Source organism: Acipenser ruthenus, chromosome 5 (genome assembly GCF_902713425.1).
Source record: "Acipenser ruthenus chromosome 5, fAciRut3.2 maternal haplotype, whole genome shotgun sequence".
Lineage (NCBI taxonomy): Eukaryota > Metazoa > Chordata > Actinopteri > Acipenseriformes > Acipenseridae > Acipenser > Acipenser ruthenus.
In genome coordinates this window covers 33,372,250-33,398,875 of record NC_081193.1, presented here as the reverse complement: position 1 = coordinate 33,398,875, position 26,626 = coordinate 33,372,250, and the positions used below count along the sequence as shown (strand labels likewise).

At 37.7% G+C, this 26,626-nt stretch overlaps 1 protein-coding gene across 19 annotated transcripts in view; it reads left to right on the top strand.

The window, feature by feature from the left end:
- LOC117403074 (protein 4.1-like) overlaps positions 1-26,626 on the top strand; it is a 128,282-nt gene that overhangs the window by 69,785 nt on the left and 31,871 nt on the right. For all 19 annotated transcript variants that reach the window (XM_059024036.1, XM_059024038.1, XM_059024042.1 and 16 more), the window contains exons 4-10: positions 11,797-11,901; positions 15,033-15,075; positions 20,105-20,180; positions 20,533-20,751; positions 20,977-21,064; positions 22,677-22,829; positions 23,289-23,386. In XM_059024036.1, coding sequence (XP_058880019.1) covers positions 11,797-11,901; positions 15,033-15,075; positions 20,105-20,180; positions 20,533-20,751; positions 20,977-21,064; positions 22,677-22,829; positions 23,289-23,386 — 782 coding nt within the window. The remainder of the gene's footprint in view (positions 1-11,796; positions 11,902-15,032; positions 15,076-20,104; positions 20,181-20,532; positions 20,752-20,976; positions 21,065-22,676; positions 22,830-23,288; positions 23,387-26,626) is intronic.

Genomic DNA, 26,626 nt, shown 5'->3' with positions numbered 1-26,626 from the left:
CATACAATTCATTTTAAATTATTTATTTGCTGCTAATATATATTACAGCGATATTCACATTCCCTTATCTAGCGTAATACTGTCGAATATATCTGATCTACATGTTAATGTAAATTATACGTACAAAAGTAATTTTAAATTATGCATTTTTGTTAGGCTAATATATCGGATCTAAAGCGATATTCACATCATCTTATCTAGCAGCATACTGCCGAATAAATCCGATCTACTAATTGATATAAATTATACTTACAAAATTAATTTTAAATTATTTATTATTCATTAATATATCCAATCAACTTATTTCCTGGGCTCGATCTACCTATTTCCTAGCCTAGGCTTGTTTACATTAGAAACAATGGAACCTCCCCTTTAAATTCTAGAGCTTGATCAACTTATTTCCTGGGACACCGGTATTGTTGTTCAAATACCGGTTATTGTATTGCCTGATATATATATATCGCAATATACCGGTATATCGGTATTATTGTGCACCCCTAGTACATTCAGTAATAATATATATAAAAAATATAGGACTTTTTAGTTGGTAGTTTCATTTCTTCACAGTACAGCTACTGTAATACCTGGTGACCCGAAGGCTTTTGCAGTTTAACACTTTTACAGTACTTCTGATGTACTACAGTTAAAATGATTGCACAATTGTTCCAGGAATATAATAAAACCTACTGTATAGATGGAAGTACCAAACATTACTAATTAACTTGACTTTGTGGTGACTTTAAAGCACAGTAAGTTTTTGTGTTGAATAAAACTGAGAAGGTTTTGGAAGCCTTCAAACAGCAACACAGTTTACACTCTGTGTATAATTATGCATAATGAAATGCACTACTAGACAGTGGAAAGACTGGGTAATAATGATCATAATTTATGATATACTGTAATGCAGTATTTCTTCCAAAGAGTGGTTATTAACGTGTCCATTACCAGCACTCACATGATATAATGTTATTGACCTAGCTTAAAAACAGTGTTGCACAAACTTATGTTCAACACATGGTCGGATAAGTTCAAAAGGTTTTGTAACTATTAAACTTGTATTCATCTGAATGTAATTTTGTTCTGTGGATTTTGGAGCAAATTAAAAGCATTTAGTTAAACTATAGGGCATGGATGTTAATTAATGCCAGAACAATGCATTACTTACATGGTCTTTTATTTATTTAGAAATTCAGTTCAATGGACGTTATGACTTCCCACTGAAGATCTGTTTTTAATTTAAAATAACATGGAATGTGAACCAAAAAAGGACTTTAAGGACTTAATTCCTTATATTGACTTTTTAGAGCTCATCTTCTGTATGCTGTATGCTGTACATTGAATGAGAGCATGCATCATTGTTCAGCTTGTACTGTGCAAAGTCATTAGTCCACAGTCCTGGCTCTGATTATTCCACTCCGCCAAATTCAATTAAGCATAATCCCAGATAATATCTGGGTTTTTTTCCCCCAGCAATTAAGTTTTAATGGGGCTGTGTGTCCTCGTTTTAAAGCAATTCTCAAGCTTATCCGCACCAGTGCTAATTGTTTTTAATTATTTTTATTTCATCTATTTACTTGTATTAATGCAGAATCAACAAAAAGTGCATTATACGTAGCTCGTCAGTAAAAGACAGAACAAGGCCGCTACAAGTTATTAAAGAATAATAGTGAAGGTAATTACCTAGTAAAGGTAATTACAGTAGGTATTTATCACCTGCCTTGCATAACATCAAGTCAATTCATGTTTATTTCTTTCTGACTTGACCAAGTGGCTGATTTCAAAGTACATAAGGCAGTTTAGGAGCAGTTTTCAAAAATGGTGTGGGAATCGGCTGCGAGAGACTGAGAGAGATAGAGGGATGGTTGTTCAAACGCTGGACAATGCCCCTATCTGCAACTCAGACGCAGTTGAGGGTGGCCGTCATTAGGGCAGCAGTGTGGAGTAGTGGTTAGGGCTCTGGACTCTTGACCGGAGGGTTGTGGGTTCAATCCCAGATAGGGGATGCTGCTGCTGTACCCTTGAGCAAGGTACTTTACCTAGATTGGTCCAGGAAAAACCCAACTGTATAAATGGGTAATTGTATGTAAAAATAATGTGTAAAAAATAATGGAATTGTGTGTAAAAATAATGTGATATCTTGAAACAATTGTAAGTCGCCCTGGATAAGGCCGTCTGCTAATAAATAAATAATAATAATAATAATTAGGGTACCAGCAATAGTAGCCTTATGGCTGCATTCCAGTGGCTCACATGCAGAACTTCACAAACAAAGCGTAGCAAAAAGAATAAGCACAAAAATGCAAAAATAAAACGCAGTGGGGGAAAAGTGCAGCAAAAAAAACCCCAAAAGTTAGTAAGTTGAGCACCGGGAGGTCCCGCTCCTGGCACCTTCTCCCTGACACACCCTCGATGTCATACTTTCGTGGAATTGAGAGTTCCCTAAACTTTACTCTTTGACAGCAACAACCCACAATGGTCACATAGTTGGAAGATCACTCACCAACGAAGGATTTCAAAATGCTGTCTCTCTGACCAGGCTCATCAGCCTGGAGGTTTGTCGGCGGGTTTTTTTTATAGCGAGGCACTCTTCTGAGACATGCCCACCGGCCGACAGTCTCTGACTGCCATTCCCTGTAAACGTGCACAGCCGGCAGCACGTCTCACAAGGAGTGCCTGACTTTCTTTTAACTTTTCAAACTGTTCACAAAAAAGAAAACGAAAACACAAAAACACTTTGCGGAGGCCCTCAGCTCTGCCACAGGTCCCTTTACTTTTTACCAACTAAAGGGACCCTTTTTAGATTACTACACATTGACACACAATGTTAAGCTCTCATGTATACTGTGGAATTGATTGCTTTATTGACCAGTGACTAATTAGTTGAAAATGAAAGTTTTAAAATAACCTTGCGTGAATCATTAATATATCAATGAACATGAACTGTACCAGCTGACAGTTAGTGTATTTAAAAAAAAAAAAGAAAAGGATTATCCAACACATTGGACATTACCTGCTCGTTTATTGATTGTGACTACAGTTACATGTCAAGTGTCCTGAGTGAAAGTGACAGCCCTCAAAAGGCAAGGTCGATAATCTTGTACAATGATGCTTATGAACCACTTTGCTGGAGGGGAAAATAAAGAAAGCGTTATTATGCTAGAAAAGAGAGATGTTCCTGGGTAAGGGTAATGTATTCCTTTGATGGCTGGAAGAAAAAAGAAAACTTATTTTATACTGTCAGGCCGTGTGTTTCTGTTAATTAAGCTTTCTGTGAGCACTTCTGCCAGTGCTCACAGTGGGGATTTTACTAAGTTTAGCCTTAAGGTCTAAAGTAAATGGCTTAAAAGGTGTAGTAAAAGATTTTAATTAAATCCGTTCACAAGGATGTAATAGACGCTGTGATGGGCAGATTTTAATCACCTGGATTTGTTCAAATGCTGCTATGGTAATCCAAAACAAAAGCAAATTAAGGCTTAACCACAGTCTTTGAAACAGCACTGCATCAACACACCTATTAATTTTTCATCACATAGGCATTGTGGGGATGTCTACTCAACCACGTTTTCTGCACATTTGAACATATGAAATACATTCAATCTGAAGTATATTGCTTTCCAAATCCATATACCATATATTTCAAATTAAGGGTGGTTCTCAAGTCAATGGACTTGCCTGGCCACAACATTCTTCAGGGGATCAACCTGAATACCTGTCTTGTGACCAATTTTTAGGTTTAGTGTTACATACGATGACATCCATTGGTACGATAAGAACCCAGCCTCTCGAATCTGTACACCTTTTGTGTTTGCACGACTGGCCAAACTCTATGAAGTTCATTATTTCATGTTTACTGTCTCACCTTGTATTCATTTCAGGCAAGGTCATGCACATGGCCAAGCTGCTCAAATGCAGGATCACATGATTATTTTTCAGTAAAGAAAAGATTTTAAGCACTTTATATAATTGTCCCAACACGCCATCCAACCACTTATTTTCCTATTTAGTAGTTCATGCAACGCTTGCATGAAAAGTAAGCAATCAACTGTGAGCTGTAATCATGTTGCTATGGTATCACAAAAATAGAAGGTACATTGGGTTTTATATTAAGTAATTTATATGTTAATTGTTCAACAAAATTAAGTGAGAGAAACCTGGGGGGGGGGGGGGGTGTTGGGGGAGCACTGCATAACAAAATACAGGCCAGATTTAATGGAGATGGATTGCCATGAAAAAAAAAAAATCAAAGCTTAGGCAAGGTACTAGGTATATCCACTTACACCAATAAGAATACTGTAAGTAATGTTGTGCATTTTAATGCAAACCGATTGGATATTATTTTAAATTTGTTACATCCTCATACTAATTTAATAACTAAGGGTCTTCTGTGGTGCTGCACACAAAGTCATTTCAGGCCATGGACACTGCCTGGGAGTGTACTGTGCAGGGTTATTAGTAATAGAAATTATTTGACCACTAAGCAGTATTCCTCATTCCTCACAGGTTTAACACGCACACTTACACCAACACACCATGCCTTACAATACAAGGCAACTTTCTGAGAGAAACTAAAACAATTGTAGTGGTATACAAGCAAGTAAGAAACTACTTTGTATGCAGTTGCATGAAGGAGCAGTTTAGTTACCAACTACTTTATTGCTATGGAAAATTATTTTAGTCATCTGCCTTTGCACTTTGCTTCAATATGGGGTCCTTTATTTCAAGAGCTGAGAGAAAGTATAGTAACTTTTATTTACTAGTGAAACAAAAAACACTTTGTAGATAAACCAAATGGTATTTCTGTTAGAGTAACATAGGAAACAATTTCATTTGTGTGTGTGTGTGTGTGGGGGGGGGGGGTTGCAAGGTGAAAGTTTAGTATATTCTGTGCCTTAAATGTGGAAATAATGCAGTATGGTGTATCCGGATTAAAGGAAAGTGCATGACAGAAGGGAAGCCCTGTGGAGTAAATGGGAGCTTTAAAGGCCTTGGAGGGAAGTCGGTTGGTTAAAAGCCAACTTCAAAGAAATTTGCTCCCATGAGTGTTCCATTTTCTCTCTCAATAAAGTGCTGTGTTAAATTTCATGACTTGCTGTGTCTTTTGTAATTGACCCTCATCTGACTTTTGGGGAATCTGGCTTCCTGGTTAAACTTGTTATTAATGATGTATACAAATGAGTATTTTTTTTTAGCAACTCTTTGGGATTTGTAATAAAACATATTTCAGGTGTCTAACTAATGTGTTTACCCTGAAAAAGTATTTTTTAACTCATTTGGTACTGCAACAAAAAAGCTACTGGCTATAAATAGCTACAGCAAAGCCATCTCAAACAACATATTATTTACAGTAATTACCTGTCTTGAGGCAAAACAAGATGACATTCATTTAATTAATATGTGAGTACAATAAACAGCGAGAAACATTCTGGCTTGTCAGCCTGCTGTGTTGCAAGATGTTAGTTTGTAGTTCATGTGTTTTATCAACAACCATTAGTAGTGAACTAAATATAGATGTTTGCATGTTATAGACCACCAAGAAAGTTGACTTCTTTGGCCAGGTCATTTATTGCCTATAAAAGAGAGTTCTTTCCCTATTCCCTCCATATAAATGTATCTCTTGGAACACAAAATAGCAATAGTGTCATTAGGACTAGTTTTTGATAATATGTACCTGATAATAATATTGCAAGTGTAGTATCACTTCTAGGGAGTGATTTATGAGAGCTTTCAAGAAATGAACATACCACAAATATTTGGCTCGCACCATAAAAAGGGACAAAAATCCTTCAGTGTCTTTTTTTCCATTTAGCAAGTGTTGCTTTTGTTCTTTGTGCTTTTTTAATTTGCTCCTAGCGCAGAGGGTACATAGCCCGAGGAGGTAGCGTGTTCGTCTCCTTTGTGGAGTCTGATTCATGTCAAATTGTTGTACAATACCATTAGTGTCAAAGGACCTACACAGAGATAGTTGACGAGGTTTGTGAGGATTTGCAATGTCAAATTCTGCCTTGTTAGCAAATACATTGATTCTTAAAGGCTGCCAAGCAGCCAAAATGCCACGTTTCAATGTAATTGATGAATGCCACTGAGAGCTAAGTGGGTGTTGGGAATTCCTCAGATTTGAATATAATGTCAATGAAAGTGAAATTTGAGGGTGATTTGAAGTCTTCCACTAGTACATAAAGGTGCTTAACTTTATTGGACTAAGTTAGGGGAGCAACTGTTATATCTCCAGGGGTGTCTCCTTAGCCTTGGTCTGCCAAAACCCTGATAAACCACACGATTTCAATTACACGTGGTTCCAATTTCAGCAGAATTAAAGTGTGTAAAACCTTTTTGGGTTATTAAACCTCTTCTCTAGATTAAGATTTGTTTTTTCCATGTCCATTATGCAAGAGCAAGCTTTTTTACGAAGTAATTAATCATCTTTTTGTACAAGGGGGTTTCACAATATGGTAATAAAAAGTTGAATGCTCCGTACCTTTAAAATATACGTCTAAGTAGATTTCGTGTATAGTATTTAAAATATTTAACTGGTAGGACTGTCTGCATTGCATAGAGTACTCTAACAAGAATGCTACTGTACTGTAGCGTGCTACTGTAATTGCGGTTGTGCATTCAATGTTGGGAATCCATTCTAATGTGCTTTCTTCCATGTTATTTATGCAAGAGGGATTTCAGTCATTAAGTGGGCATTGAGTTTGGATTCATGGGGCCTGTGTTCTTGGAGCATAATTGATTAGCAGATAATGTAGCTGTTACACTGAAGTTTTCTGGGTTAATTGAACTACTGGACCATTTTACTGTAAATGTTCTCGTTTCTGAATGACAGTACTTTGAAGTTGTGATGAATGGTCACATACTCGGTTCCCGACATGCAACCATTACTGAATGAAAATTTACCTCCTAAAGTCCCGAATCCTGAAAATTGTATACCAAAGCTGCTCTTTGAGCCTGTGATGCAGTCGTGGCCCCTCCCCCGAGGGCACAAAAATACTGCGCTCACAGATCTCAGTGCCATTTTTCCTTTCAAGACGGACATGATGGAGAGCCTTGTTCAGGGTGCATTGTTGCTTTTATCTGTGTATATTTCACATGTATGAGTTTTTACACACTTTGTATGTGATAATTAATTAAACAAATCGCTGTAATAGTTTTTCCATTTACGCGTATGTGTGTGCACTACAGCCTGTTGCTAGTTACGTCCCCCTGCAGTCTTGTGCTCTGCGTGAAGCCAGCGGTTCGAGATGCTCCTTCCCAGGGATCCAGCATCATAAGACTGCTGACTTTGTGCTCTCTCTCCAGGCTGCGTAGCTCTGGCTGCAGCCTATTTTATTTTATTTTATTTTGTTTTTGCTTTTTGGCACTATACAAGATGTTTTTTTTGTTGAGAAAGTCTTTTCTGTATTTTTTTATTTTCTGTATTTACAGTTACTACATGCAGGCCTGTCTGCAACATGGTGCTCAGCACACGTGCAGCAAGAGCAGCTGCTGGGTTCAACAGCACTGTGCAGGACCGAGATACTTGCTTTGGCTGTAGTTGCTTGCAATTTCAACCTCAGTATTTTGATGACGTTTTAGCGACAGCTTTTAGCATCACCATTGCGAAGGCTGTTAGTCCATTCTAACAAGCAGGCTTCCCTCAGTCTTGTGTAGGTACTGACTGAGTGGTTTTGCCAGTGGCTTCTACAGGTGGACATCCCTGTATGTTGCCACCTGCGGTGACTGCGAACCGGTTGAACCGTACCGAATGGCGCCCTCTGTTCTGCCTGTAATCTTGAGGCCCCACAGGGCTGCGAGCACAGATTGGTCACAGGAGGACATACTGTGCATCACCGCCTCTGAGGAGGTGGACGAACAGGAACTGGCCTTCCCGTCTGAGGACATGGAGTCAGATGGCACGTCCTCAGTGGTGAAGCTTTCCCTGTCGGCAGAGCTAATAAAAAGTGAAACTGCAACCTAAAGTGCCGTGGCCTACAGCAACGGAAACAAGGCCATCAGTTTTTGTTGATGAGCCTACCGCCTCTCCCGGCTATTCAGCTTGCCATATCAAGATTGACTCTCTCGCTCCAGAAGCTCGCTTCCTGGCGGACCAATTTTGAATGAGGCTCGGTGGCCTCGTCCGCCTATGAAGGACATTGTTCCTCTCTGGAGGCTAAACGTGGTGCTTTCTGAAAAGCCCTATTCAATACGAGTAGAACAAGGTGCTACACATGATGGTAGCATCTAAATTGCACCCAGGGTGATTTTCTGGTCAAGGTCCCAGGTGAATTTTTGTAGGAAAATCTGAGACGGACGGGCAATTTAATGTCCCTTTCTGGCTGAGGTGGCGTGGAATGACCCATGTACAGTGCCTTGCGAAAGTATTCAGCCCCCTTGAACTTTGCGACCTTTTGCCACATTTCAGGCTTCAAACATAAAGATATGAAACTGTAATTTTTTGTGAAGAATCAACAACAAGTGGGACACAATCATGAAGTGGAACGAAATTTATTGGATATTTCAAACTTTTTTAACAAATAAAAAACTGAAAAATTGGGCGTGCAAAATTATTCAGCCCCCTTAAGTTAATACTTTGTAGCGCCACCTTTTGCTGCGATTACAGCTGTAAGTCGCTTGGGATATGTCTCTATCAGTTTTGCACATCGAGAGACTGAAATTTTTGCCCATTCCTCCTTGCAAAACAGCTCGAGCTCAGTGAGGTTGGATGGAGAGCATTTGTGAACAGCAGTTTTCAGTTCTTTCCACAGATTCTCGATTGGATTCAGGTCTGGACTTTGACTTGGCCATTCTAACACCTGGATATGTTTATTTGTGAACCATTCCATTGTAGATTTTGCTTTATGTTTTGGATCATTGTCTTGTTGGAAGACAAATCTCCGTCCCAGTCTCAGGTCTTTTGCAGACTCCATCAGGTTTTCTTCCAGAATGGTCCTGTATTTGGCTCCATCCATCTTCCCATCAATTTTAACCATCTTCCCTGTCCCTGCTGAAGAAAAGCAGGCCCAAACCATGATGCTGCCACCACCATGTTTGACAGTGGGGATGGTGTGTTCAGGGTGATGAGCTGTGTTGCTTTTACGCCAAACATAACGTTTTGCATTGTTGCCAAAAAGTTCGATTTTGGTTTCATCTGACCAGAGCACCTTCTTCCACATGTTTGGTGTGTCTCCCAGGTGGCTTGTGGCAAACTGTAAACAACACTTTTTATGGATATCTTTAAGAAATGGCTTTCTTCTTGCCACTCTTCCATAAAGGCCAGATTTGCGCAGTATACGACTGATTGTTGTCCTATGGACAGAGTCTCCCACCCCAGCTGTAGATCTCTGCAGTTCATCCAGAGTGATCATGGGCCTCTTGGCTGCATCTCTGATCAGTCTTCTCCTTGTATGAGCTGAAAGTTTAGAGGGACGGCCAGGTCTTGGTAGATTTGCAGTGGTCTGATACTCCTTCCATTTCAATATTATCGCTTGCACAGTGCTCCTTGGGATGTTTAAAGCTTGGGAAATCTTTTTGCATCCAAATCCGGCTTTAAACTTCTCCACAACAGTATCTCGGACCTGCCTGGTGTGTTCCTTGTTCTTCATGATGCTCTCTGCGCTTTAAACGGACCTCTGAGACTATCACAGTGCAGGTGCATTTATACGGAGACTTGATTACACACAGGTGGATTCTATTTATCATCATTAGTCATTTAGGTCAACATTGGATCATTCAGAGATCCTCACTGAACTTCTGGAGAGAGTTTGCTGCACTGAAAGTAAAGGGGCTGAATAATTTTGCACGCCCAATTTTTCAGTTTTTTATTTGTTAAAAAAGTTTGAAATATCCAATAAATTTCGTTCCACTTCATGATTGTGTCCCACTTGTTGTTGATTCTTCACAAAAAATTACAGTTTCATATCTTTATGTTTGAAGCCTGAAATGTGGCAAAAGGTCGCAAAGTTCAAGGGGGCCGAATACTTTCGCAAGGCACTGTATATACAAGCTTATTTTTCCCCGTGCAGTGCACCACGTCAAAGTTAACTTGATGTTTGATATTCGTCATTAGTTTGATACTGTATTCTCACTGCATAGCGCATACCGACCCGGCATGTGCAAAAATACTTTTTCTTTTTTTTTACCTTATTTACAGCCACTATTATAGAGCTTTGAAAACAACTGTTAAAGAAAACTAATTGTGAATTATTTCACAACTAATAACAATAATTATAATAATAACAATAACAACTAATAATAATAATTATAATAATAGAAATAATAATATAAAAAATAATAATAGAGAAACTGAGAAAAATCAATGTCTGTGTTTTCAAGATACAAATAAAAAGTAATCTTATGTAAATAACAAATGAAATATAATAACAGATAATAATAAATGTATACAAAATAGTATGTAGGCTAGTTTTTATATAAAATGTTTCCTCCAACGTTTTAACAAATTCCTCCCATTTTAAACGTTTAAAATGCCTATCCCTAGTATTGTCATTCAGAATATGAAGATATGTATTTGTTTCTTAATTATTACCTTTAAAAAAAAATCAAGGTGTGTATGTGTATGTGTGTATATATATATATATATATATATATATATATATATATATATATATATATATATGCATATGCCTATGTTTATTTTATTTAGTTATTTATTATTTGTTACTTCTCAATTATATTTTTAATCATGTTGGCTTAGTTACACAAGTTGCCTTTTTCTGTTGTGGTTGAGAATTTTAAGGGATTTATTATTAATAATAATAATAATAATAATAATAATAATAATAATAATAATAATACTCATGCATGCTTAGTACATGTGTCTTTTGGATTTGCCACTGCTTTTTAGAAAATGATTCACAGGTAAAATAATGGTTGTGAAATAATTCACAGTTAGTCTTTAAGATAGTTGTTTTGAAAGCTCTGTAGCAGCTGAAAATATGGTGAAAAATGTATTTTTCCGCATGCCGAGTCTGTATGCACTATGCAGTGCGAATATCAAACTAATGTCAAATATCGAACATCAAGCTAACTTTACTGTGGTGTGTGGTGCTTAGGCTGCAGTACAGTACTCATGTCTTTACTGTAGTTTAAAATAAAGAAGCAACAAAGTTGTTTAGGCTATATTAAATGTTTGCCATGTTTTTTTTTTTGTCGTTTTCTTTTTGCAATTACATTCAATTTACATTAAAAAAAAAAATCCTGTGTCAAAATATTTCATAGTGAAAAGTTCCACTTTTCTACAATAATTTTACAGTGAGCTAACGTTTTTTTTTTAATCTTAAAAACAACAATATTGGTGTTTTTATGTTAGAAAACCAGTCATGCTTTGCCAACGTATTGTCAAAATGAAACCATGACGTAAAGTTAAAAGCCTAAGCATATTGTTGAAAGTCAATACTTAACTTCACAATGTACGCACACACAGTATAGTGGTATCACACAAATTTAAGACTTACTGTAACAAATCTGAGGGCCTTCATACTGTATGATTAATTTCTAAGTGAACCAAACCAAGTAGTGGCGGAGGGGCAAATAATCCCAAAGATTGTTTGTATCTCCCAAATCCATCTCTTCTGGTGGCCCCTGTTTTGATTCATTTGGTGCAAATTATAATTGCAAGCCTGTTGTTTTGCATGTTCCATACGTGCCTGAAAACTAACGAAAACACACGTCACTTTTCATGAAACATGAAAATCAGAGGTATGTGAAAGAGCCCTTAAAACCCCTTTGATGTTGTAAAACATTTCAGCAATGAATTCAAAGCAACTGTTATGTATATATTTTTTTCTTGTTGTCTTTTAGAAACGTGCAAAAGGCCAAGTGCTATTTAACAAAGTATGTGAGAATATCAATCTGTTGGAGAAGGACTATTTTGGATTGACATACAGAAGTAACACTGACCAAAAGGTAAGAAATAATATTGGACTTCCCTCTACAAGCTATTATTTGACATGCACTGGTAGCAGAAAAAGCTGTTTCATTTTAGTGCTATTTCTCAGGACCAGTATCTGGGGTGCATATCCCTACAATAAATTGACCTCAACTGATAGACCAACTACTGTTCACTGTATTTTTGTAGATGGACGAGCTCAATGTTGTTGCTACCAAAATACAATATTTCAAAATGTGCAAATTATCAGACTCACCATTTGTTCATATTGTGTTCAATTCTAATATGATATTTAAGTTATCATTATAGAATTGATTTGTTTTAATATTAATTGTATTTACAGAAATACATTTAAAATATTGTACATATTAAAACTGAACAGGAAAATGGAAATACCATCTTGGCCCACAGATTGTTTAAAATAGATAGTTATTTTGATACTGTTAAGCAGTTAACCGCAAAAAAAGTGGTATCTGAACATTTGAAACAGGAAACAGGTTTACAAATACAAAGCGTTGCTATGTTTTAGCCTTTCAGGTTGCCATGAAAAAGTTCATTTCTATTTACAGTTAACTAGATGTCATATTTATCAGGATATTACTAATTTGTGTGTTTAAAAATCATTAGGAAAATATCTGTCTTTTACACTGTCATTTCAAAAATGACCCCTGTGTATCCAGACTGGAAACATAAAAGAAAAATGCATGAAACACAAAGGTCAATAAATTGCTCCTTCAGTTTTTAAAACCATGTTGTGTGTTTCTGTTTCATTCAATAGTTAATGTGTACATACTAGATACTTATTTTAGCCCACTGATAATATTGTTGTGCAATAGGTCCCCTAAATTTAAGCACAAGATTTGTAAGATTTCTGACAGTAATGGCTTCTAACGAAAGTCAATTTTCTTCTTTTAAGGATTACCCAAGTTACAGCACTTAAAACTCAACTTCTGCTCACAAAACCCACGTGATGATCATCATACAGTACTGTAAATACTAATTTGTTAGATCTGAACTCAAGAGACTACTTTAGTTCAACAGACTTGCCTTGTGACTGATTAATATCCCCAGTGGGGAATGCTTATTCCTGATTAAGAGGATATACTGGAGATGTGCTGTACAGTACATTACATATTTTTGCTGGATGTCTAGAGAGCTGGTCATTCAGTTGTTGTTAACCTTGTTATGGAAATATTAATTGGCACAACTTCTTGCGAGCATTTGAATAGGTTTGGGTCTGTTTTGGCTGGTACACTGTTTCTTTTTAGGGAATGGTGGTGTCTTAATCCAGCGTTTTTTAAATGTTTTGCGCTGGATTCCCACCAAATAAAGCATCATCAGGCAATGATGCTCAAAAGTTTCTGCACAGACTGCATTGACAGCACTCTTCTTAGTTTATTTGTAGACCAGAAAGCGGCACAGAGCTTCAAAATACATCTTCAAACTGGCTAAAATATTTAAGTATATATTAAACCCTAACATGAAACCCATGCAGAATGTCTGTCACCCTTAGGCGCACCTTGTGCATGTTTTAAGATACCATAGTAATGTTATACACTGCATGCGCCTTTTGTTCTTTTCCAGCTATATTCTGTAAAAGGTAAATTGGCTGCTGAACATACACTGCCTCCCTATGCAAAAATGACTTCCATACAGGGGCTTGGAGCATGTTGTGTGACATGCTGTATACAGACATGCTGTATATATGGAGGAAAAAAAAAAACATTCCATGCTTGAACAATATCTGCTTGGTATCACATAGTCTTATCAATCCCTTTGCTTCAAAAATGCAGGCTGTCCTCTGTATACACCTACACTCAGCTTGCCGTCTACAATAATTTAATTTCCAGTGAAAGATATTTATTTTTAAATGGTATGTAATTCCATATTGAAGTATGCATACTTTTAAATGACAATGCTACGTCTGTCCAGAATCAAGGAATATTATATTGTTAAAATCAATTTGACCAAATCCTAAAAAGACATTTGTTATAAAAATGTCACATGCCAAATATTGCCTGTCAGATTGTTTATCTTCTTTAAATAAATTATTCAGATTATTTCCTGTCTCATTTAAAATTACCATTCAAGCAAACTCACAAATTAAAATATTTCCATTTTGTTTTCTAACCATTTGAACCATGCCACACAACTTTTTCTACACCTAACATGTTCGCTGTGCAGCTTGTTTCCTGGCAACCCACAACATAGACTGGCATCTTGGAATGAAAGAAAAACACATCCCTGAGTGCTGAAATTGGGTTTTAAATAGAATTGCTATTTCTGTTAAACAAGGTCACTAATGGCATGCTTCCTTCGACAGGGACAGAAACCAAAATCGAAGGAAAGGAGAATGCTTATTTATTAATTTACTTATTTCTTTGTTCATTTTGTGGTTTCTTGGCTTGGTAATAATTCACACAGTGTCTGTTGTTCCAACCATTAAGGTTAAGATTTGAGATCTCAGACACTGTTAAAAGGCATTCCTTTTTCATCTCCCCCCTACTTTTTTTGTGTTTCTTTTTACATTTCTTTGTCTGGCGAATATGAAGAGCTGATTGTGCCCTTGTTTTTTGGTATGAATTCACACTGATGTAGCTTTTACTGCCACAAATCTCTGACTTCCCTAAATGCTATTTTCTCCTCATACTTGTTCAGCGATCACAGGCCTTCATTTAAGAGACAGATGTTGTTGTGCTCAGCTGCAGGGCGTGGAAGCTGCATGCCAGGCACCCTTGTGATTTGATAATAAGTATGAACCCCAACAGAGCAGCAATGGTGCCATTTGATGTATCTCAGTAGGCCTGGCTGCCACATTCTCTGTATTTCTCATGCTGTATTTACTTAACTAGACATGCTGGGGTAACCCATGTAATGAGTCCAATACATACATTAACACTAAGTTCATTTTTATACTGTCCACATTGCTGAAATTCCACTGTTCTTGGACTTGCTCAGAGAGTCAAATCCACAAGCTCAGAAACAGTGATAAATGATGATTTAATAACACATATATCATGGGATATATATGCAAATTTTGAGGGTATTAGGTATTCCTTTTTAAATTATTATTTAAAAGACATTTTCCCGATCTTAGTTTTGTAAGACTGCTGAAAGTTTAAATATATTTATAATTTCTCTCATTTAGAACTGGCTTGACCCTGCAAAGGAAATCAAGCGCCAGATTCGAAGTAAGTATCTTCAGTATTACTTTACTGTCATTCTTTGTACTCTTGCATGTTTTATCTTTTAAACATTTTGAAATACACAGGAGGCTAATGTTTCCTAACTTAATAACAAACCATTTCTACCATTTGTTTCACAAATAATAAAGTACAAAGGTCATGTTTGCATTGTGTATAATGTACACCTATTGTATAGCAAGCATAACTGAACAGTCTGGGTTTACACCCACCTCTTGTATAAATCACAACTCTACCCTATGTAAAACAGCATTGTATAGTATACTATAGAATACTAAATAACCTCATATTATATACTTACTAGAAACTCCTCTTGTCTATAGTGTCTGTGACGTATTTGGCACTGATGTGAGTTGTGGGCATGCAAAGTCATGTAAAGAAAGCTTTTGAAGAGATATCGAAAATGACTACCTAAAATATTCATATAGTATTTCATAAACTAAAGAAAAAAGAAATAATGTTTACAAAAAAATAAGATTTTGTTTAAAAATGTGAAAACTTTATGATTGATATACTGGAAAAATAGTCCTTGCACCAAAAGAGACAACATACAGTAATTTAGGTTAACCACATTGTGGCATTTGGAGAGAACAGCTTTATGTAAGATGCCAGCTGCGTTACATTATTAATTGAAGTTGGCTGTGCAGTTTTGCAGGTGCCTCAGAAAATGTGTTACATCACCAGGGTCCCACAGCTGAGTCCAAGTCAGACACGGGGTGTGGCAGCAATAGAGGCCAGCCTGGAATCATGCCCTAGATTTAAAAAAAAATGCTTTGGGTGTTTCTAATTATTAGGAATGCAACTGAAATATGTGCCAGATAGGGGGTGTTCGACATGCATTCTAAATGTTGTTGTCCCCAATATTAAACACAGATTGTTTTATATATATAATGTAAACCGCCTGACCCACTCGGGTTCGTTGCCCCTTTAAGAATACGACCCAGGACACTGAAATGGATTTTTCAAGCGCGTATGCGCTAATTTTTAATAAACACAAAATAAAACAAAAACACACAAAATAAACACCTAGCTCTTTTGGAGCACTAACTCGACTTTCAGGAGCACCCTGACTAACGCGGGACAGCTACGCTGTTTTCCCGTCCTTCCCAAAACACCGGTTTGATACCACACTTACTTTTCTTCCTTTGGCTACTTGAAGACAGCGCACCTCTTCTGCCTCCTTCTACTCAGCCGCCTCGAGCAGACTGCCTGCTCGTCTTTTATACCCTGCACCTTGTTCTACTTTAATAATAAAACAATTAAACAATTAAATTAAACAATAAAACAATTAGCAAACTAAATGAAACAATAAATTAATACAATCAACAATTAACAAAAGGTGCATTCTCACATGTTTTTCTCTCGCAGGGAGGTTTTAACCCCCTCCCTGCTGTCTCTCACAACCCGCTATCTTACAATATATATATATATATATATATATATACATTATTCATTCATTCATTCATTCATTGCAAAAAACTAAGTTAATGCAGCAGTTAGGGTTGAATTCATCGCCACAAAAGCAAGGAAATGTGGCATTAGGGTTTTTAACCCTAACTCGCCATTGCCACCCCCACACAAGCAGCCAAAGGAACCAGACAACACAAACAACCGCAGACTGCCGTCATTCGGTAAGACATAGAACATGCAACTCTTTCCAGATGACACAAGAGACATCCATCATCATGGTCCACCGGTGCTGTAGCAGTGGATGTACATGTACACTTCAAGACAGGCTGCATTGTCTTATTGAGGAGACTGTTTTTATTTTTATTATAAACGATGCCATATAATAAAAATACCACTGTGGAGGTGTTCAATACATGACTTCTGCATTTTACCACATTTTATTAGACATGTTAATGCAAAGATTGCAAACTCAGTCATTCTAGCAAAATAATAAAACAATGTTGATCATTTGTATCTACATAGTTTTTTAAATATATGATGCATAATTTAAGGTAAGAAGTGAAGTGTCTCTTAAGGTGGGTTCACACCAGGCAACATAAGTGACTTAATGTAATGTAGTAGCCCTTTATGTCAGTTTAAACATGTTTTAATGGACATAAGGTTCATTTCACAAGGTCTCAATAAAAACTATCATCTATTAATGAAACATTTATAATACAATCTTTATTAACAGTAAAAAATTAATCATGAACATGAAACAAATGTAAATTATCATTCACCTTGTATTACTGACTGACACATTTTTTATTTTAGTTTTTACTAACTAGTAAAATTGGATGCTCTGCTGCGTTTGTGAAAGTATTGTCACGTTGTTTTAACAAAACAGCACTTACCAAGATGTTTGGTATGCATTCTGGGAGCTGTAGTTCAAACAGGAAAGCGTGTCTAAGTGATTGCATTGTTTACAGGCTCCCCCAGAACTACAGATCCCACCAGTGGCCTAACATCACTTACACACAGTTTTGCTGACCCAATCATCAAACAGCTTGTGTAACATGCACACTCCATCAAGGGCGGGATTCCTTGTTGAGAGAAAGTCCTGGATGCAGAGCTTATGCCATTGATCAAGAGGGCCACTGCGTTCTTGCAGGTACGGTGGTCTACAGGGTGTCCACCCTGTTGCATTACTGTACATCAGTGTTGCTGCTTGAGGAGACGTCCCCTTGGGGGCAGCAACAGTACTGTGCACTACTATACCGATCCGATGCTACAGGCACCGAACCAGTACCAAACCGACCCCATACCGTTCCGGTACCATCCTGGTTCCAACCTGCTACTGACCAGGGTTTACATCCCCAATCTGGTACCAAGCAGGCCTTGTTGACAGTCCAGTTGCTGTTTTTAGCCAGCTGAGACAGCAACTGTACATTCATACTGTACATTGCTTGCTATTTGCATAATGCCTGGATTTAATCCCCGCGGCATCAGCCTCAGGGACCGGCACAGCCAGCTGTGCCTGCAGCCAGACCGCCGGCTGGTGCAGAGGCAAGAGCCTGAGGCCAAGCCACAAGGTGAGCAGCGGCCCTAGGGGTTTGCTGCCACAGGCCCAGGGCCCCTTCTCAGGGAGCCATCTGGAGTATTGGCATCAGTGCACCACGGACATCTGGGTGCTTACTACCGTTCAGACCGGCTACTCACTGCAGTATAAGCACGACCCCTCTCCCTTTCGGGGCGTGACTGCGGCATCAGTCACGGACCCACAGGATGCCGTGGTAGTGTCTCAGGGGGCTGCAAAAATGGGCTACTCGCATGATAGACCCCCTACAGTTGGAGGAAGGGTTCTACTCCAGGTACTTCTTAGTGCCCAAGTGGGATGGTGACCTTAGACCAGTCCTCGACAGACAGGTCAACCTGTATCTCAGCCAAAGGAGGTTTAAAATGTTGACAATGCAACAGCTGTTGCAGTCAATCAGGCCAAGTGACTGGTTTGCCACAGTGAACATCAAAGATGCCTATTTCCACATCCCCATAAAACCAGCGCACAGGAAGTACCTGTGGTTCACCTTTCAGGGAACAGCGTATGAGTTCAAGGTCTTGCCATTAGGCCTCACTGTAGCTCCCCATGCCTTTTCAAAGTGTAGGGAAGCTCTACTGGCCCCATTGAGACTCAAAGGTATCAGAGTACTCTATTATTTGGACGACTAGCTCATTGTGCCCAGTCTCCAGCTCAGGCAGACGCTCACATGTAACTGGTCATGTGAAGAGCCAGCTCATGCTTTCTCAGACAGCCTCCTATCTAGGAGTGTGCTTGGACCGGGTCCATGCTGTCCACTCTGTCAGACAGCAGAATGCAGAGAATAGCCGTCTGTTTAGAGCTATTAAGCTCATCAGAGTACTCATGGTAATGACGTTCCAGAACTTCTGGGCTTGAGGGCAGCAGCTTCTCAGACCCTACCTTTGGGACTCCTGCACATTCGCCCTCTGCAAACTTGGTTCAACAGCAGGGCTTTTTCAGCCTGCATTGAACCGCGACAGTGTTGAGTTATGCACTAGACTTTTTAATAGTTTTTATCCCTTCGGTACCAGTAATAAGTGTTGAGTTACGAGTAAAACGTGGTGTCGAATTAAAAAATGGAGGCAGGATGCATATAGTTTTATATGGAGAAAATTTGGGACCAAGACTGTCGAATACAGCAAAAGTGTCGAGTTATCCACCAGTCGAGTTAACCAGGGTTGACTTAAAAAAAAATTGCAGATTTCCTAATTTCATAACTTTGATAATATTATATGTAATTGGCTAATGCTTAATCAACAAGAAGTGATTCTCAGAGAGCTTATCTAAAGTCATGATGTGTAACACTGGTTCCTGTGCTGGAGACAGGCCAACAGTAGACGATCTTCCCTATTCTGTTGGCGTGCATGGAGGCCTGCCAGGTGTTAGTTTTTCTTCTTAAACTGATGTTCTCTGTGTGTCGTAACAAAGTTCCAATTTAAAGCGTTGTTGGCAGAGGGTCACAGGGCCGTTATCCAAACCATCACTCTGGTCTGGCTTTTGCTGAACGCTTGCCAGTTGTCTTCATTGCTGTCGATTGAAAAGACAATATGCGAATTGTCTTTTCATTGATTAAAATGCAACCGTTCAGCATGAATCCATCCTTTTGCGACACATAGTCAGGCTAAAATCGAGGGAGCATTTGGGGAAACAGCTGTTGAGTGGACCTGCATGTTGTAATGTCTTCATCTGACATCACCAGATTACAGCACATACTTCTGACCTTTGACAACCAAGGTGAAGAGCCTACAGTTGCAGGTTAAGGGTTTGACAGCACAGCCTTCAAAGAAGGCCTCTCACCACTGTTTGGTAAACTGTATTTGTATGCAGCTGTTACATTAAGGGGTATTTTTGTGTTTGACCAGCTGATGGGAAGAGCTACTGGTTAGACAGTTTTTTTTTGTTTGTTGGTTTTTTTTGTTAAGAGTTGTGTGGCTGATATGCACAAACCCATGGAAATATATATTCTCTTACCCATCATGATTGCATACTAAAGTTGAGCACCTTCGCATTAGTTACACAAATTAACCAGTTTTTCAAAAAATCTCTTTTTAGGTTCTCCTTGGCAGTTTGCCTTCAGTGTAAAATTCTATCCACCTGATCCATCGCAGTTAACTGAAGACATAACTAGGTATGTTTTTTAACTGAACAAAGACACACTAAATGAATAAGTAAAACACTGAAATGTGAGCAAAAGTAATGAACTTATTTGATGCATTTTATTAATAGGGAACTATAAGCTAAAAACCTTAGCTGATTTAAAGCTTGCATAGATAATAGATGCCTATGATCAATTGTAAAAAGTATATATTAATAATGTATCCAAAATGTTACACAACATTATTCTTAGGTCCTGGTAGCCTATTTTTTCATGGTACTAATAAGGTTTAGTAATTGAAGGCTGTATCTTTAGAGTAGATTGATGGTTACAGTACATTAAATATACTGGTTTTAATTTTTTTTCCTTTATTTCTTCCTTCCAGATATTACCTGTGCCTTCAGCTTCGTCAGGATATTGCTTCGGGCTGCCTCCCCTGCTCGTTCGTGACTCACGCTCTGCTCGGTTCCTATTCCCTGCAAGCTGAGCTGGGAGACTACGATCCTGAAGAGCACAGAGTGGACTACATCAGCGATTTCCAGTTTGCACCAACGCAGACCAAGGAGCTGGAAGAGAAAGTGGTAGAACTGCACAAAACACACAGGTTAGGTTGGCTCCTGTTAAAGCTCTGTTTTAGTAGATGTTAATCTATCCAACTTGATTTTTAAAATGCCTGAAATTACTTTTTAGTACAACCTGCTATAAGCAACCAAATAAACATTTCTGTGTACTTACAATTGGAGGGAAGAAAATATTTGACTGGTGTAATATATATATTTTTAATGTTTTAATTATTCTAATAACAAAACTATGTTCTTGTTTCATGTAGGGGATTAACTCCAGCTCAGGCTGATGCTCAGTTTTTAGAAAATGCCAAGAAACTTTCCATGTATGGAGTGGATCTACATCATGCCAAGGTAGACTATGAGTCAAAAAAAATGTTGTATACTAAATGACAGGTACCAGTATTAAAGGAACATATGCTTACTCAGCATACAAATACTGGATGTTTTGTTATCGCCATGTAGTTTTCCATAATTAAATTAAGTACAGTACAGTGGGTATTGTGTGGAGGACATTTGATTCTACAATAACGGGATGTGTTTGGGTGCCAACCTTGGATGTGTTCTTAAGAGAAAAAAACAAATAGGAATATAAAGACTCCTTCATAGCCCTTATGACATGAAGCAGTGACTCATTTAAGGTATTTCCTGATTCTGAGTTGTGGTCATTAAGCGTGTAAAGTATGAAGTCAGATTTAAAATACCTAGTCCATCCATGACTTCAGATGATCTGGACTTGCCCAAACGTTTGTGAAGGCAGTAGCCAAACCGTTGTCTACTTGACTTATTTTCTTCTAAGTTTTACCTTGAATTGTCTCGACATAACAATACTCTACACACCAGAAAAAGCAAGATAATGTTGACTGACATTTTAGCAGCTGGAATTTATCTTTTCAGATTCAGAATTTAAAATTGTAAGGGGGCAGTTGGTAATGTTATTGATAAAGATTACCAAACGACACTTTATTATTTACTGTTAAGTATATGACAAATAAGTAACATGAGTGCAAGACATCAGCGGTTTAAACAGGTGCCACAATTGCCCTCGATGTCATCGATTGTTTAGAATTTGGTAGAATGATAATTTTGCTAGTTTATTATTAACATGAGGTTACTTTTTCTTCAGATTGTCACACAGTCATTGAAAAATGTGTGGCTATAACTTCCTTTCCTCCACAAGAATGGAAGCTGCTGCAGTTATCATTTAGTGTAGAGCAGTATACAGCATAGACAGGAAGCACAGCTAATTGTGTAGGTTATATCCCTGTTGGCCATTGTCAGTAGAAACAAAAGTGTATTGAGAAGTTTAGTTGTAGCTTATTAGTCAAAGCAGAGTTGTCTGTAAACGTTGGGTACTGCAAACTGTCAAACCAAGTACAGTCACACCGTCAAGTCTGGAAGATACCCTTGAGTTAACTAGCTTAGTACCACCTTTCATTTCAAGTGGGTAAATAAACCACGGACAAGACAGTGCTTTCTATTTACCTTCAAAGTCTAAAAAATATTCCTTAAAATGCCTTCTTTTAATCACAAATGCTTTTCATGTGTTTAGCATCTTCACAATTTTATTAGCAAGGAAGCATGTTATATTTAGGTGTTAATTTGATCAAACGGTACTCTGCTGAGATAAGAGACATCTGGATTTTTTTTAGAGCATTTTACAATTAGGCAATCCACCTGGATTGCATCACCCAGTTCTTTTTGGGGTAATCCTGCGGTATCCATCACGATGATGTTGATGCAATCCAGTGTTGTAAAATGCAGATGTGGCTTGTTCAGACATTTAAATTGGTTTATCCAATCAACCCACTAGCTTTTAAATCGTTTTTTTTATATGGAATATATAAATCCTAGGTGAATTCTTTAAAAGTATTTGTTTCTTTCTACCTAAAGAAACAAACAACAACAAAAAAAGATCTGAATAAATTCACACCAGATTCTTTTAATTTTCTATTCTGTCTGTTAGGATTTGGAGAGAGTGGATATCATGTTGGGTGTATGTGCCAATGGACTGCTGATCTACAAAGACAGACTCAGAATAAATCGTTTTGCCTGGCCAAAGATTCTCAAGATTTCCTACAAACGCAGTAACTTCTACATCAAAATCAGACCAGGAGAGGTAAGATCTGAACCGGCAGTGTCTCTAGAAGGTTTGGAGCAGCTGCCACAAAGTGAAAATTTGCAACAGGGGCATTTTCAATTTCTTATATTTATTTTGCACCACTTTTTTAACATTGTGAGTAGATCAATAATTTTCATTTGCCTTGTAGAAATAAGACAGCCTATAGTGAATGTAAGCATGGTGTAAGACAATCTGCATGTACTTATTTAAGTCACGGCTTTCCTTACATTACACATCTCCTCAGTATGCGCTGTTACTCAGATAGTCTTGCAAAATAATACAAAAAAATATTGCAGTTTGATTGTACTATGGAAAATCTGAGATTTTATTTTTGTTTCCAGACACATTAAAACCAAATTGCTTGGCTGGGCAATATTTCTTTTTTGAGCATGTGTTCCTGAGCTTATCCTATAACCCACTCTAAGGAAGTAATAGATTCTATTGATTTTGTTCCAGACAGAGCAGTTTGAGAGCACCATTGGATTTAAGCTGCTAAACCACCGGGCTGCCAAGAGGCTGTGGAAGGTTTGTGTGGAGCACCACACTTTCTTTAGGTAACACATTTGGATTTTTTGATGTAGTTCTGACTGTGAACTAATGTAATTATGTCAATTTTGGACTATAACATGTAACAATAGGAGGTGCATTTCTGTTTGCTATATATAACCTAAATGTATAGGTTGAATGCTGTAAGCAAGGTGTGCAGTGTAGTCAGGTAATAATCTTCTATGAGGTATACTTTTTTTGTTGATGAATGGAATACAATATGCGTATAGTGTATAACCCAAGGCTGGTCAGCCATGCATGTTATACACAGGGTGCATTTCTTTTAAAATAAAATACAGCAATGTGAATCAAAACAATATCAAATAAACTGACACCTCTAGTTGCAGACCACCCAGTTGTAAGATTCTGGCCTAACAGTCATCACATCTACCACAACTTCTAATTTTTCATTATAGGCAACATAGAGAACAGGAAACTGAAGTAAGCTGACAATCTTTTTTGTATCTTGGGGAAATAGAATTTGACGAGTTGAAAAAAACTTGAAAAGTTAAAAGGAAAACCATATATAAAATGTAAGCCTGAGGTGAAACTAAGTCAACAAGACAAATGTTCTGGCTAAAGCCTTCTCCAATGTTATGAAACTGATGGAGGTATTAGCTGAGGTGTTTGTCTACATTGACAAACTCACAATGTTTTGGCAATTAAATTAATGCACCAGCAGCATGTCATTTAGCCGGCTAGCAGAGGTTGCTAATAGGCTTAAAACCATGGTGGTTTAAGGGGGGGGGGTTTAAAAACCTGTGCAATGTATTTTGCAGTAAAAAAAAAAAAATGTACATACACAATCTAGGTCAGGTGGAATAGGGTTAAAATAAAACAAGGAGGAAAACAGTCAGTTGCCTGTTTAATGCTGAATTATCAAATCCCTTTTTTAACTAGACTGTATTGAGACACATCTTCCCAGCTTCAGGAACCATTTTGTTTCAGATTGCCTACTGTAAATCTTTCATTTGAGAATTAATGAACTATGATTGCTTTCATTTGAGAATTGGTGAACTATGATTGTTTTCATTTGAGAATTAGTGAACTTTCAGATCCAAGCCCTTGCAAAAACCTAAACAGAGGGAATACTTTTCAGGATCACTTTGTGGTGTGGTTTATATGGACAGCCTTAAGTGTTTACAAACATGAGGCAGTAAGTGCCAAATTCGTGAATATTGTATAATGCTCAATAAGCTCAATGTTGCAACCTGGAGCAGTACAAGCGAGCCATTTCAGATTAAGCTGTTCTGAAGTAGAACAAAACTAGAAGTATCTTGCATTTCATAAAGAGTGTTCTGGTCGATTTTATTATGAGCCCACGTCATCAGAGTGTTGAAAACCAGACAATGTAGTGTGATATCATTGGGCTGCTAGCAAGCTTCATTCAGTCCCTATAGCAGCAGATGTGAGGTTGGTAGAACCACAAGAATTAAATTGGGATCTGGCAGCCTTTGAACAAGAGCATTGGCTACTCTGCAAAGGGTGCACTTCTCCAGAGGTTAATTTGAGACCATTTGTTTTATAATGAAACACCACTCTGTGTACAGTATTGTAATAAAATGCGTGGTATTGAGTAGGTACCACCTGGTCTGATATATATTGTTTGGGAAAGTATTGACCCACACCAAATTAGAAACAGATTTGTGACCCACATATTCTGCTGCACAACCTCTCTTTGTTTTTCTTGGCATTAAAGATGGGGGACTATACCAAACAAAAATTATTACTCTACGTACTATGAATCGCATTAGTTGTACTTTACCATAGTCGTTCAGTTTTGGGTTATTTATAAATACTTTTTGTCTAAATTACGGTACATTTTTATTGGTGTTCAGTTATGGACCATATAACCTTATCAGGCCCATCTAGGAATATAAAAGCAAATAACATAAGCCAATAAATCATTTTATTAAATTTTTCAGTAATTGTCTTGTCTGGAACAATAACTTTAGAGATATGACATATGTAGTTTGCAATATGGGAATTATGCTGAAAATTGAATATGTTTCAGGGACATACAGGAATATAGCTGTTTTTTAATAATAGTTGGGCAGACCATGCCTTGACCTGTCCCTATAAAACCCATCACAGGTTGGTCTAACTCCATAAAGTGCAAGGGGGTGGGGGTAGGGGTGGGGGGTGTAGGTTTGTTTCACTGGCTACGTGAATCTAAAGTTACAGTTGCTTGAACAAGCTAATTAAAATCATAGAACATTATAAATAAACCTAATCTAAACTGTCCTTTATTCATTTGAATAAATATTGTGAAAGATGGAAATCACATAGAATATGCAGTGAGTGAAAATAACATTTTTTGAAACACTTCAATTTTAGTAAATACAATAAATTGCAAAAACTAAACTATACAAAAGGTACCTTTAAATTAGGTACCTTTAAATTAGGTACCTTTTGTATAACTGAACATTTTAGAAATGCAGTTATTTTTCTTGGTCATCAAACAAGAAAGAAGTGCATGTCTCTTATTATTCCCATTCATAAATACCTGAACAGGAATCACTTTGGAGTAAAACCAGTACAACGTGCACAAATCATAACTCTTAAATTCTAATTTCTGAACACTGTAACGAAAACGTCCAGCCGTTACCTTTCATGCTGCATACAATAGGCCCTACAGAAGGAACTGCAAGCCTTGCAGAAGTTACTTTTTTTTGCCACTACTCTGTACAACCAAATACAACTTGCAAAATCACATTCAGTTGGCTTTTCACTATTAATAGAAAAAAAAAAAATACATAGAATGTCATTGGTCCCGCGGCCCTCCCGGGACAATGTCGCGGCCCACCTTCGTCCTGCGGACCACAGTTTGGGAACCCCTGATCTAGATTATATTTGACTGTCCAGGCACAGTGAGGATGTGAGTAATCATTCATAAGCACAAAGTCATACAATGGAATGAAGGATATAATTTGTATATCTCACTGCCACTGTGTGACCATAAATGCTTATGCCTATCTAAACCATGTTCTATCATTAAGCGGGATGGTATTGCTCCCTTGTTACATTTCTCTTGGTCCATTGTGAATCCACAAAAAGTTAGGGGGTTGGGAGGTGAGAGTGTATGCCTCAGGTGTCTTGTTGTGTTTGGTTATAATATCAACGCAGTTTGGAGAGCAGTTGGCAAAAGTTTTATTTGGAATACTGTGTGTTGTGAAAATTACTTTTAAAAGGTATGATCTATATTCTAAGTATGTGTGTGGGGAGGTTCATTAGGTAGCATGAGGGGA